Source organism: Gnatocerus cornutus, chromosome 9 (genome assembly GCF_029298725.1).
Source record: "Gnatocerus cornutus isolate USDA-ARS CGAHR chromosome 9, icGnaCorn1.1, whole genome shotgun sequence".
NCBI classification, from domain to species: Eukaryota; Metazoa; Arthropoda; class Insecta; order Coleoptera; family Tenebrionidae; genus Gnatocerus; species Gnatocerus cornutus.
Window position 1 is genome coordinate 4,688,536 of NC_142241.1, and position 13,823 is coordinate 4,702,358.

The 13,823-nt window shown below is 38.3% G+C and overlaps 5 protein-coding genes and 1 pseudogene across 7 annotated transcripts; 3 read left to right on the forward strand and 3 right to left on the reverse strand.

Annotated features, from left to right (window-relative positions):
• The first annotated feature begins 2,714 nt into the window (after positions 1–2,714).
• On the forward strand, positions 2,715–4,381 carry Bap55 (Brahma associated protein 55kD). Its single transcript, XM_088044498.1, has 4 exons — positions 2,715–3,037; positions 3,084–3,217; positions 3,263–3,893; positions 3,940–4,381. The coding sequence occupies exons 1-4, from the start codon at positions 2,836–2,838 to the stop codon at positions 4,242–4,244; spliced, it is 1,272 nt and encodes a 423-aa protein (XP_087900624.1). The 5' UTR covers positions 2,715–2,835; the 3' UTR covers positions 4,245–4,381.
• A 31-nt stretch (positions 4,382–4,412) lies between these two features.
• Sil1 (Sil1 nucleotide exchange factor) lies at positions 4,413–6,449 on the reverse strand. The gene is made up of 2 exons (XM_088044499.1): positions 6,160–6,449; positions 4,413–5,603 (listed from the first exon to the last, which is right to left on the reverse strand). The coding sequence occupies exons 1-2, from the start codon at positions 6,269–6,271 to the stop codon at positions 4,462–4,464; spliced, it is 1,254 nt and encodes a 417-aa protein (XP_087900625.1). The 5' UTR covers positions 6,272–6,449; the 3' UTR covers positions 4,413–4,461.
• A 337-nt stretch (positions 6,450–6,786) lies between these two features.
• Positions 6,787–8,187, forward strand: LOC148167970 (nucleoplasmin-like protein). Of its 2 annotated transcripts, XM_088044500.1 has the most exons (4): positions 6,787–6,950; positions 7,222–7,616; positions 7,703–7,765; positions 7,813–8,187. In XM_088044500.1, exons 1-4 carry the CDS (start codon positions 6,929–6,931, stop codon positions 7,915–7,917), a joined length of 585 nt encoding a protein of 194 aa, XP_087900626.1. In that variant the 5' UTR covers positions 6,787–6,928; the 3' UTR covers positions 7,918–8,187. The 2 variants fall into 2 exon arrangements, with proteins under 2 accessions (XP_087900626.1, XP_087900629.1); XM_088044503.1 differs by lacking the exon at positions 7,703–7,765 and having other exon boundaries at positions 6,789–6,950.
• LOC148167971 (transcription elongation factor S-II-like) lies at positions 8,037–8,472 on the forward strand. Its single transcript, XM_088046157.1, has 2 exons — positions 8,037–8,119; positions 8,193–8,472. Exons 1-2 carry the CDS (start codon positions 8,037–8,039, stop codon positions 8,470–8,472), a joined length of 363 nt encoding a protein of 120 aa, XP_087902283.1.
• Positions 8,473–9,946: 1,474 nt separating this feature from the next.
• Positions 9,947–10,588, reverse strand: LOC148167972 (putative defense protein Hdd11; annotated as a pseudogene). Its single transcript, XR_015770768.1, has 3 exons — positions 10,260–10,588; positions 10,125–10,213; positions 9,947–10,075 (listed from the first exon to the last, which is right to left on the reverse strand). The product of XR_015770768.1 is annotated as a putative defense protein Hdd11 (transcript).
• A 182-nt stretch (positions 10,589–10,770) lies between these two features.
• Positions 10,771–13,172, reverse strand: LOC148167973 (kinesin-like protein KIF23). Its single transcript, XM_088045554.1, has 2 exons — positions 11,099–13,172; positions 10,771–11,049 (listed from the first exon to the last, which is right to left on the reverse strand). Exons 1-2 carry the CDS (start codon positions 13,106–13,108, stop codon positions 10,771–10,773), a joined length of 2,289 nt encoding a protein of 762 aa, XP_087901680.1. The 5' UTR covers positions 13,109–13,172.
• Positions 13,173–13,823: the final 651 nt, after the last annotated feature.

Sequence of the window (13,823 nt, forward strand, 5' to 3'; positions counted from 1 at the left end):
TCCCGGCATCATTTTCAATCGAGCACTAAGAATGAGAATTAATTAAATAATCATGAAAGGAAATCGTTGTGTATTTCACATTTCTTTTTTGTGATTCCGCGGATAACTTTTTGGGAGCAAGTTCAGCTCGAAATTTTCTTCAACATAATTTGCTTTGATGTGTTCTCTTATGAGATTACTGTTTTATACATAAAGGAACAGCATAGAACACTGTCGACATCAAAGAGACGACTTTAGCTTTAAAAACATGTATGTTGGGTATCTTTGACGGAAAACGACCAAAAAGTGTGTCGGTTCGCTTTCACAACAGCGGATTATTTGTATGGACTTGGCGTGCGTTGTTGGCACGAATCGACAATTATTATCAGTTCGAAAGTCTTTAACCAATGAGTACATATTTTGGAATGTTGAGAAAGGAAATAATGCAAAGTGATAAACTTCCTGCGGTGGAATTTTTCATACCATACAAACGTCATGTAATATGGTCAAATGAATACGTAAGTTGGTGCCTGAAGGAAAACCGCAGCGGACGTGCTTATTTTAATTAATGACTAATCAAGACACCACAAAAGGAAAACTATTAGATGCGAGATTTTCGGGTTACACAGTTCTCTTATTGTTAGATTTTTTCCAATAGAACTAGTTTTAGGAAACCATACATTTCAGGTTTTGTAGTTCAGTCTCCAAGATTTCAGGCCCCCAATTTGTTTTTTTTAAGCTTTTCAAATTCTAAGGTTGTCAGGTACTTTCCGTGGTTTCACAATTCAAAATTTTACAATTCTAAAATACAAATCTAAATTTACAAATCTAAAAATATACGAATTATGGAAAGTCAAACTTGAAGTTTGTTTGTATATCTCAAGACAAATTAAAGCCTCAAAAATCCCAAAATCTGACAAAAAAATTAGTCTAATCGCTGCCAATCCAGCCTAAAAACGTCAAAAAAAAGGGTCAAAATTAAATTCCTGAAAAATCCAAGCAACATGACTAAACTAACCTTCCTCTACTAATTTACCCCTAAAGCCTCAAAGCCAGAGCATTAGAAATTGCTGAAAGCTGCGCTCCAAACATTAGTTTAACGTAATTTGCCGTCACTAATCCATTAATATATTCGAAACGGCAGAATGTTTGTAAGAAACCACGCCAAGTTTCTAACTTGCAACTGTAACGTGATTAGTGCATTGACTGTTTCCCCTGACAGGCGTAACATGTCATTAACGCCGCACCGGGACGCCATTGATACGCTTTGACGGTCGCCGAAAACTAAGGGTTGGTTTGGGGGTGCTTTCCTTAATTTCCTTAGACAGCATCCAATTGAGTTATGTTAATCGATAAATATCAAGAAGGATGTTGAGTTTTCACAAAATAAGAACCGCTTCTTCTTCTTGGATTTTTTTGACATGATGTGAAAATTGGTTAATTTAATTAGTTGATTAGAGAGAATGGGTCGTGAAGATATTCGAAATAATGCGTGGTGTAAATGCAGCTTTACACCCTAGTTTAAGGCTTTTGTCAACCCCGCGTCGCATTAGTCTATTAGAATGGGGGACAACCCTATCATTTAGTAATCTTTGGTAATCGGCTATGCATTAAAACATTACGTTAATAGCCGTGCAGCCATGTAAATTACTCTATTGATTTGCCAAACCGCTCTGGATGACAAACATTTTGCGGGAGAGGCGTTACCACTCGTCGTTATAAAGGAAAAATAAATATGATAAATTCGGGAATCAATAAATCGGTGGTAATTATAGCTATTTATTTGAGAAGGATATTAAGTAATTCATAATGAACGAGGACGTTACTTGTTAACGTCCGAGTTTTTTATGAATTACTTAATATCCGTAGTAAATACAAAGCTTTATCGAAACATGGACGAAGGTGGCAATGTTACCACTCAACAGTTCTGCAAATTTCCAATTTTTGACGGAAGTTTTGAACGCGATGAAACAGCGAGAAAAGCATTTTCCAAGATATTTTATGTTAGAATTAATATAAATAAATGCAGATCTTCAGAATGTCTTTAATTTTGGTCTTTGGAGTTGCTTTCGTTTGCATAAAAACGTTGAATATTATGGATTAATGGCAACTATGCTATTATGAGATGGTAACTATGCTATTATGAAACAGTAACTATGTTATTATGAATTATTTGTATCATCACTATTATGATGTACTTTACACGTAAGCATACAAAGGTATTAGATACATCTTAATCATCATGTTTCGATAAACACTTTTTATAACACTGTGGCAATGTTGTATGTAAAAGCAAGTAAAAAAAAAGTGATATAAAAGTGTGTAGACAACAAAAAAAACAAGGAAATAAGTGCATAATCTGTGGCATTGTTCCCTCGCTTTCGTGACCTGATAAATAACATTAAAATCTGCATAAATGCCAGTTTCACAATATTTTCTCATCTAATTGAAATTCCACAACAGTTTTTACTACTCAAGCTCTCTAGTTCTAAAAAAAAATCTTAAATGGCTTGAAGGTAATTCTAAGAATAGCCTTTATTATAATAAAACTTAAGTATGAAATAAAATACCATAGTTGCACAAGCTGTGAAATTGTTGGAATTACATTATCTTTTGTTCATTTTCCCAATAATTAACAGATCCCCAAGGTCTACAAGAAAAGAAAGGCGTCGAATTAACTGCTCCTGTTGGGTAGTCAACCAGTTATACAGCACCGCGCTGCTTCTAGCCGATTTAGTAACTTTAGCGTCTCCCCGTTGGTAACTGACGCTTGTCAACAACTTGTCACCCGGCAAATGTCAAACCGCCACATAACCTAATTTGTCTTTTTCGTTTTTTCATTAATTTTCTTTGAATATGTCTGGAATGTTGTATGGCGGTGACGAAATCGGAGCTCTCGTTTTCGACCCTGGCCATCATTCTCTCCGTGTAGGTTATGCCCAAGAAGACACTCCGAAAGCCGAAATTCCTGCTGTGGTTGGCGTAGCACCTGATGATACTCTTAAAATCGAGCCTGAAGTCAAACCCGACGAGAGCAATGTGTCTTCGACTGCTCCAGGTACTGAATTATCATTTCTCTGTTAGAAATTCATGACCGCTTCTAGCTTGGAAATATTACATTGATACGACTTTCTTGCACTCTCCGCGGCCAAGCATGGAGCTCCACAGCTACATGAAAGATGGTATGATCGAAAATTGGGATTTGTTTGAAAAAATTATCGATTATTCGTATGAAAAAGTAAGTTTGGAGAGTGTGAGGTTAAATGGTGATGGTGTTTTTTAGATTATTCAATCAGAGTCGCAGTATCACCCAATTCTCTTCTCGGAGTGTCCTTGGAACTTGCGTTACAAGCGCGAGAAACTCACAGAAATCATGTTTGAAAAGTACAAAGTACCTGCTTTTTATCTTGTGAAAAACGCAGCATTAGCGGCTTTCGCCAACGGACGGGCTACAGCACTAGTGATTGACAGTGGGGCCACCCACACTTCAGCGGTACCTGTTTTAGACGGTTACGTGATCACTAACGCCGTCGTGAAATCACCGCTTGGTGGTGACTACCTCATTCTCAAAGCCCGCGAAATGTTGGAACACATGGGGATTGATCTCACGCCTGCCACTTTAATAGCAAGCAAAGAAGTCGTCAGGGACAAAGATAAACCAAAATATACCAAAAAGAAGCTCTCTTTCCAACCCACAAACAGTTGGATGGCTTACATGATCAAAAAAACAGTTCAAGATTTCCAACAGAGTGTCATTCAAGTCTCTGAATCTCCTTTTGATGAGAGGATAGCGGCAGGGTTTCCCACTCTTCAACACGAGTTCCCGACAGGGTATCGCCAGGACTTTGGCCCTGAGAGGTACAAGCTGGCGGAGGTGTTGTTCGACCATGCGATGCTCGGCGCTGGACACATCGGTGGGTTTTCATCTGGAATCACTTTAGTTTGATTGGTTGTTTTTAGCGGCGACGAGTGCTGGAATGTGCGACGTAGACATCAGACCGGCTCTGTACAGCTCCGTGGTCCTCACAGGCGGCAATTCCTTAGTGCAAGGGTTCAGCGATCGCTTAAGTCGGGACTTGTCATCCAGAACTCCCGGATCTCTGCGATTGAAAATGATCGCAGCCAACGGGACGGTGGAACGACGTTTCGGATCGTGGGTTGGCGGGTCCATTCTTGCATCCATTGGGACATTCCAACAGATGTGGATGTCCATGCAGGAGTACCAAGAGGCAGGGAAAGCCCAGATTGATAGAAAGTGCCCTTAAATTAACTTTAAGTATAAACATTTCCACTTTGTTTGACGTCTCAGTATTTTTTAGGATTTTTAATTGTAAGGCAGTTTGTATAAGATTCAAAGTAACACTTTTTTAATTATTTTTGAAAAATAAATAGACACTCTAAATTGGTTTTTACTCTGATAAGAAAAAAGACAGTCAACATTAAACGTTTTATTTCAAAAATAAAAACAGTCTCAACAATTATTTACAACTCAGTCTTTACACTATGTACAAATTGCAAAATTTCATCACAGAGTTCTTCTAAGGCGTTGAAAAAAGCAACATCTTCATCGTCTCTTCCACCCAAAGTCTCCCCCGCTAAGACGTGATATCTCTTCTTCAAACTCACCAGTAAGTCTCGTTCGAACTTGTCACCACAATGTCCTCTCAAAGAATGCATAGCCGTTAAACACTTCTCCACTGAATCATGATCGTCCTTATCAGTGATAAGTAACCCTAACAACAACTTATCTAATTTTTTACACCAATCATGTTCAATAATACGCGCGGTTAAATCAAAATTCGCGTAGAACGGACTCAGCTTGTCGTCAGTCACCGCAAACATGTGTTCAACGACAAGATCGGAAATCATTGTCACCAATCTAATCTGAATTTTAATATTATCAGTATTGAAAAAGTCAGAGAGGACAGCTAAGCCTCCGGTGTCCACGAACTTCTTTTGCGCCGCTGGAAACGACCGCAACAAAGCTCCAAGAGCTGTTAAAGCGCGGTGTTTCACACTCGAATCAGCCTCGGTGTTTATCAGTCGAAGGAGAGTGGTAACTGAGCCTGTCTCCAGAGCGTGGACTTTGGGAGCGACGTTGTTTTGCATGAGGGCCGCCATCAACTTGAGTGTCTCCTTTTTAACACCAACATCCGTCGAGTTTAAATTCTTATAAATGACATTCTGGAAACCGTTTTGTTTAACAAACTCGTGCGCGTTGTCGTACTGATGCACCAAATAATCCAAATCCTCGATGATCGTCAACAACTCTTCGTTATCCACCACTTCTTTGTGCCGCTTCAACAACTCTGTTATAACTTCAGCGTCCATCTTCGGGGATAAGTTCAAGTCGCCTAGACTCTTCTTGATCTCGTCGTAGGTCCTGAATTTATCTTTGATGGTTTTTAAGTCCTCGGGAGTGAAGAGGTCGTCGTTCTTCAGGTTTTTAACGGCTTCCACTAAGGTAGATTTTGGAATGGTCTTTTCAGGCTCCTCTGAGTCTTGGGGGACGGCTGAAAGAGCGGTTTTTTTGTCCGAGGCTTCATTCTCGTCAAGTAATTTCGCCTCGGTTTGGCCCGTTTCTAGATTTATTCGAACGTGGAGCCCCTTTGGAATTTTTTGACCTGTCGTGAAAAAATGCACGCTTATGTTACTGTACAGGGGCGGAAACGTTGCCGAAAGCGGAGGTCTTGCTGAGACAGCAGAGGAAAAAACATAAATAAACATGAAAAAAAAAACAAAAGCAAAACCAAGAGAATTCATTTTGAGACCCCCAAATTTAGTAACCAAAATAAAGTTAAAAGGAATTTGGAGCATATTTCACCAAGACCGGTCTTCACAACTCGAGCAACGTTTCCCCAAGATCCGTGTTAGTACTCAAGCCCAAAGTGCAAAGGTGTCCTCAACTTGTCTACTCTCGTTCTATACTCTGCAGTCATTCAATCTACGTGAAACTACGTGATAATACGTGAGATTGTGCCTACTGTTAGTCCCAAAAGCTACACGTGAAAGCGTGCGGTGCCCCAAAAATACCCCTAAAATGTGCTGCTAAAAGCGCTACTTCTTCGTGAAACTGCGTGGACAAACAATATTCTCGACAACATGCATAATGTGCCGCAATCAATCAAATCACTCTAATAAGACGATCACATTTGGAAAATTCGAGAAACTACCACTTACCTTTCTTCACAGTTTGCCAGTGTTTGGAAGGAACAAAATCAGGTTCTTCGTTGCACTGAATTACAAAAATAAATAGGAAGAGAAGGAAAACACTCGACTTTTTTAACATCATTCTTATTTCAGCTCACCAACGAAAGAAAACATTGTTGTTCACGGAAACGAATTTGGAGGTTATAAATGCACATCAAAATGACAGATCGGATTTGTGTCCATTTTATTGGTCCACGTTGGATGTTGTTTTGACTATTTTCGCGTTATTGGGAAATTGTCACGGAATTTTGAGAAATGTTACGAAAATGTACCGGAAATTAAACGAGGAGGTTGTTGTCGAATTTTACGAGTTTTATTCGCAAAAGCTGGAATCACAAAACGTTTTTCGAAATGATTTTAGATTTTGATTTGAATTTAGGCGTCGCGCAGTTGGCGGTCTGCGCAGGATGTGGCTCGAAGCCCAACCCGGCAAAAATTTCAATCTCTGTAGTAAAAAAACGGTACAACCACTGTAAGCTCTATTCCACGAATTGATGCAAATGATCAACTGCTTTTGTCTACATTAACTGAAAGGTGTAAATATGATGCAGTATTAAATAAAAATTTGGTGCTTTTGACGGTGTGTATGTAGCCACAGTGTTTGGCCCCGCCCTCTTGTCATTTGTTAACGGCATTCGCCATTAGCAAACGCACTCTCTTTTCGTCTTCGATCCGTTTGCTTTGCCGGCTTCTAGTCACGTGCAGTGCTCTAATTATCCACAAACATCTATTAAACACAATGGCCGATGAATATTTCTTTGGTAAGTGATGACTCAGAAAATATCCTTCTTTCTGTTCCACCCAATCTTTTTTTCACATTTCTTGTTTTTGCTGTAGAAAATCTCGTTAAAAATTGTTATGATGCCGGCTATTTGCGCGCCATTATTGACGGCCATTGTTTACATTTTTCCGGCAATTTGTTGTAATCAACCAGAATTTCATCAACACTGACTCGGTTTGTTGATTCTTTGAATTTTCCGATGTGAAATTAGGATTTTCGTGATTTAATGGAGTTTGTGCTTGTTTTTCCAGCGCTGACGCTGAAAGGGGCGAAGGCAAGTGAAGTGTGGGATCCTGAAGCAAAGGGCGCTGAAGACTACCAAGGGGGGCACAAACTAATCATCAAACAGGCTTTAATTGGACCTGAAGCCACAGAGGGAGAAGTAAATGTTGTGCAAGTTGAAGCCATGACTTGGAAAGACTCTGTTAAAATACCGATAGCTTCGTTGAAAGCCGGCGGAGCAAACAACCAAGTTCTTTTAGATTTGTCATTTCCGGATCCTCCAGTTACGTTCAGTCTTGTCCAAGGAACAGGTCCTGTTCACATAATAGGACATCATTTGATTGGTAGCCCAATTGAAGAATTTGATGAAATGGACGAGATGGAAGAAGAGATGATTGAAGATGAGGAAGGAGAAGAAGGAGCTGTAAGTTGTTGTTTCTTTGTCTGTGTTGTTAATTCTACTATTCATCATTCATGGAAGTTTTGGACATAACTGAGTTGTATTTGTAGGATGAAATGAAGAATAGTAGAACAAACAAAAGAAAAATTTCAAACGGAAAATCTAATGATCAGGTGTGACTCTTTTCATTTCCTTCAATTCACTAAATCTTCTTTTGTAGGAAGAGGATGAAGAGGATGATGAACCTAAAAACAAAAAAGCTAAAACAGTGAATAATTCAAAAGGGAAGACTCCTGTGAAGAACAACAGCAAGGCAAAGAAGTAATTAAGTTTTCTATTAACTTTTTTAATCATTTCACTTTATCATTAATTGTCATCCAAATTGGATTTTATTTTTAAGATCTATTTCAAAGGACCATTATAATTTGTAGGAGATCTGTGTATATGTCGACTTGTTTGGTATATTTGTCGAATTTCCGTTTATTCCGTAATTTAAATGTAAAGTATGTAAGACTAAACCTTTTCAGGTATTTATTTGTGAAATTCAGTTGTTTGTATATACTACAATCTCATTAAACTAGTTTTTTTCTAATAATACAGTGTTTTTTTTATTGATTTTCCATTTTTCAAGAGTTTTAAAACAGATATGCGGTACAAAAATCGAGTTCGTTTCCACATGGCGAACCTTAAAGTCGTCGAAAACCCTAACTTGAGAACCAACTGTAGGATTGGGGCTGTACCAGCGAGTAGGCTAGCAGGGATGACTGCTGAAGAGATGGTCAACGAAGAAATTAAACAGTTGAGGGAGAAATTCACTAAAAAAGCAATCAATGATGATGATACAACCAGATCCAAACAAGGTCAGCTAATGAACCAATGACTACATCTGTTCTATGTTCAGTTCACCAAACGCTCTAGTGCGGTTATGGCTTTGACTTTTTAAATCGTTTACAGCCACCTTACCGCAAACCCCTATAAACCTAATAACGCTCAAGTGGTTGGGTTTCATCTGCCTTGAAATGAACCGTAATAAATATTTTTACCCAGCTGGTCAGCCTTACAAATCGAAACAATGAAATTCCTGAAAGTAGCTAGCGTTTATCATTCTGATAGAAGGTACAATTACAATTATTTTTGAAAAAGTTTTTAAAATGATTGTTTTTCAATAAATCATCAACATTCATTTATATAAAGCGATGAATGATTATGAATTAACATTAATTTTTATAACTATCTGATTTTAGACGTCTATTTATTGATTGCTATACGTAATAGAGCTGACCGATAACAATAATGAAGACACAACATTCAAAACACGTCTAGGAATTCTGGATTACCGGAAGTTTCAATGTTTTTTCAGCATATTTGATTTTTGACCCTTATAAACTGCAAAGAAAGGGCTAATGAGGGGATGAGATTTTCTTGGACAGTGGATAAAAATGGATGGTATAATCTGATTATCTCAGGTATATAAACTCACCAAGACGCCAAGTTTCCAGTTTCTTTAATTATGTCGGTTTAAAAATAAAGTAAAAGGGCAAATGTGGGAGTGAGAATTTATTTAGTGCTTACACTTTTGAAAAGAATCAGTAAAGAATCAGTTTCTAGTAAAATTCAGCTTCGTCAACGTGTGTCTTCCCTTTTTTCTGTTTTGTTTTTGGTTCCTGAGTTTCGAGTTCGAATTTCAAACAGTCTTTCTCAAGACTAACAATAGCAGATCTTTATTTTCATAAAGGTATGTTTTATATAAAATTAGAACTACATTTATTATAATTAAAGAATCATTATGTGGAGACCTTGGAATCACAACGAATTTGATCTTCAAGAAAATGGCGACAACATGGAATTTATCGAAATCGATGAGGTAGTTCAGGATGAGATACGAATATCTTAATAATAAATAAAACAGAATAATTGGCTATCTTGTTATAGTTTACGTGAGATAATAAGTTCATTCCACAAGTTCACCGTGTCAATCAATCGAGTTATAAGATAATTATTATAATTCTATTTGTAAGTTTCATATAATTGCACTTCAAGTCGTATTTTGAAGAATTTCATTATTTCGATTTGTAAGACTGACCAGTTGCGTAAAAATATTTATTACGGTTCATTTCAAGGCAGATAAGACCCAACCACTTGAGGGTTATTATGTTTATGGGGGTTTGCGGTAAAGTGGCTGTAAACGATTTAAAAAGTCAAAGCCATAACCGCACTAGAGCGTTTGATGAACTGTAGTAAGTGTGGCAACAGGTGGAAATTCTGTTGATTTTATTTCCTTTAGGTGACTTAAGTTGTATGGTTTCATTCATGAGTCAACTAGGGAAATCTACACTTGTTAATGTTACACAATGTTAATTCACAAGACATTTTAAGTAAACCTAAACAGAATAACTACAAAACTATCAACCGTTTAGTTGATTTTAATTTTATGGCTTGGTTGGGCCGCCCAGAAGGTTCCACCATCTTCAGCGACAGTCACACTGAAAACCAACAAATAAAACGTCTTATTTACCTCTAAAAACCACTTACAAGACTTGGTAGTTTCCGGTAGCTTCCGGCGCCTTCCACTTCAGAACAAGATTGTTTTTATCGACGGCATTTTTATGAGTAGCGGCGCTCTAAATAACAACATTAATTACACCCTATTACCTCTCCACAACTTACCTTTTTGGTTCCATGACAGTTTATGGTCTTCGCGAACTTATCGGTGTCGGGAATGTTAAGTCCAACTGCTTTGTTTCCGTTCCTAACTTGCAATAAGAATCCTTTGAATGGTTTGCCTCTGATGGTGATGTCGATCACGTCATTTGGTTTAGCTTTTTTAGCGCTCAGAGTTATTGTGTAAGAGAGCGGAGACTTGGGGCTCCACGGGATGTTTTGGAGTTAAATCATCACAGACCGATTCTGGGGCCCCAGCGGAGTAACCCCACGCGGTGGATATGAGAGCAGACACGAATACCAGAGCGACCTTCATTTCTCTAAAACCAAAAAAAAAAAAATTGAGCAAAAAGTTTGCACTACTATTGGCGCGCAGTTTCCAATCATTTATTAGTAACAAGACGAATTCTAACCAATTATTTAGAAGAAATTGTAATTTAATCCAAAAATATAAAATCAACAAATATAAGAATGTGCTTAAAATTAATAGACATTAGTTGGGTACAATTTATACAAATTATTCAGCAGTTGGTGATTCTTGTCTCAGCCTCTCCACGTCGTTAAAAATGACTTGAGCTCCTCCACTACAAGTTGGCAAGATATCTCCTTTGTACACTTTGGTTTCCACTTCGCCTTCAGCTCCTTGTTCTTGTGCAACTAGGCAGTATTTGCTTTGTGTCGGATTGGTGACATCGCTGACTTTACTTAGCTTGGTAACAGTTTTTCGTTTCTTCATGGACGGTTGCAGGACGGTACCTAAAGGCACTGGTTTTATAGCGTTGTGCTCTAACCAGACCTGAAACAAAACAGATTAGTGCCTATATTCACACCACTCATATTAATACCTCTCCAGCGGATCGCGATCTTCGGTGTCGTGGCGCAGGAGTCCCCATAGGCCTCCTGGTCTGATGGATCGGAGTCTCCGGCGAAGGTGAATCTCGCTTCTCTTCAATTTCAGGTGGCGTAATGTCACTCTCAAGAATCTGCCGGACTTTTTCGAGCTTGTTTTCTTTCGCTTTCGTTGCAGCTTGGAGATGTTCCCTTTGACGACGAAGCTTGGCGTCCAATTCCTGCGTCATTTTCTCGTTGTGCAGCTCGAATTTTTGTTTGATCTTCTGTTTCTCCACGACGTTCTTGTTAATCTTCAAATTCTTTTCCGCAATTATGCTGCGCAATAATGAGATTTCCTCTTCTTGGGTTCGCAGTTTTGAACTCAGCTCTAGATTCCGGGCTTCCGACTCGCCTAACTTGGACTTGACGTTGAAATATTGCTGCTTGTTTTTCTTCAAAAGAGCCTTCGTACTCTTTATTTCTGATTTACTCAAAATGTTTTCTTGCTGGACGTCGATCAGCCGTTTTCTGAAGTGATTTATTCGCTCGTCGTCTTCTGACTGCGCATTTTGGATGATCTGTTGTCTTGTTTTGAGGGCGTTGATGAGTTTCTCGAAAGCGGGTTGAGCTTCTTCGATGTTAAGGAAGGACATTTGGATGTCGGGCAATTTCGGACCCACGCTTACAATGCTGTTAGTTTTAACTGAAGCAGGAGTCGCTGTTTTCTTCTGAATTTTCTTCTTACAAGGAGTGAACTTGGGTTCAGATCGAGTGACTTTAACATCTTGAGTGGTCTCAGCGAATTTCATTACCTGCAAGTTCTCGTCAAAGTCCGCATTTGAAGGGTTAATGCAAACAATCATTTCCACGCGTCCTTCACCTTCGAAGAAATTTTTGAAGAACAGAGTTAAGCGGCTGTCTCTATATGGGACCAATTTGTTAGAACCACTCAATTGGTTTTCTCTTAGAATCTCTAAACAAGTCCTCAGAGAGAGCAAGGAATTATTAATTTGGCTCGCTTCTCTTAGTAACGCTCCCGTATTCTGAGTTCTGTTAGTTCTTTCTGATCCTGCCAAGTCAACCAAACTCAGCTGCCCGACTTTAAGCAGATTCGAGTCGGGGATGACTTGTTGGAACTGTACAACTCTTATGGTAAAAATGGAATGGCTACGACTAGATACAGAATTTAAAACGGTGTTGGCCATTTTCTTGCGTTTTTGGCCAATGCTAAATAGCTCAAAAGCTTCCTCTGCTGATTTTACCTCAGATTCGATCACCCCATTCACATACATATTCTTTTGCGAATCCTCGCGTAAAATTTTCCCTTGAATGGTTTTTCCCGTGTTTTCATCCAACAAATCAAAGACCGTGTTGTTGTAAATTTCAATATAGCTCACAAAAACCGAGTACAGATTGCTTGCGTTGACATCCATGACTTTAATTCCGTCGTTGATGTAAGTCTTATCGCGGCTGTGCTTCTTGTGAGTGCTTTTAGGCTTTGATCGCAGAGTTGCTAACTGATCTTCCATGGCATCCTCCTGTGACTGAATTTCGAAACCATTCATTCTATCAGATTTAATAACATATTTCCGCGCTTGATACGACGAAATCGTGTTGAAAATCGTATGAATACATTTGGGCATAATGCCAGGATTCTGCTGGTCCCCTGTTAACGTGTAAGTTTTGCCCGATCCTGTAACTCCGTAGGTGAAAAGGAGACCATTTTTCCCTTTGAGTAAGTCTTCAAGCAACGGATACGCAACATGTTCAAAAATCTCCTTTTGACCAGCAAAAGCAGTGAAAATATGCTTGAATTGATAATGCAATTCCCTTCTAACGATCTTAGACGCGGACGGTGTTGTCAATGAAAGAATTGTTGGAGAAAGAAGTTTAATACTCGTAGATTCCTCGTGGTTTTTCAGCGGTCGCAATCGACAAAAAACACTTACTGCATCTTTCTTTTTCCCAGAATCTGGAGTTCTCTCGCGGCGAATTCTCGGGGTAAACTTGCTAACAGGATTCATCTTAACGTGCTTCAGCAAAACTTTTATAAAACCAATTAAACGATACACTTTTCAAGTACACGAAACGAGGGACTTGCACAGTTTGACGTTTTTTTTTAAATGCTTTAAATTCAAAAGAAATGTGTCAACGCGGTCGGTAAACACGGTTACTGTAGAGGTGGTAGGTAAACACGGCTTCTGTAAAGGCACTCGAAAGTTCAAATTTCCCAAATATTCAGTTTGTCGTTTTGGCAGTTGACAGTAAAACAAAACGTGAACATAACCTTTAATGTTAAAGTGATAAAAGGAAAATATAATTGATAAGTTTTCTCATTGTGCGGTTATAACTTATAATTTTATTTGATTGTCTTTTGTTGCTCATGGTGGGGACACGGTTTAGTTTCGCTGCCTTTTAGCAGGTGGCGCTGATTAAAATAAACTATAGGCAACTAAATATACACCTCAAAATTAAAATTTAAAAAGTTTTTGTTATTTATAATAAAATAAACAGAACTTATTTGTTGAAGTTTATAAAAAAAGCAGATTTTCAAATTAAGTAAGAATGCTTCTTCTGGAATTAGCTGATTTGGATATCAATTAAGACATTTTAAGGAGTATGAGCTATTTAAAAGCCATAGGAGTAATAAAATTGAGACACCAAAGAGTAAACAAATTTTCCCAAACCAGAAACATTTATAAATTGCTCAATACTTGATAATCCATTCTGTGAATATCA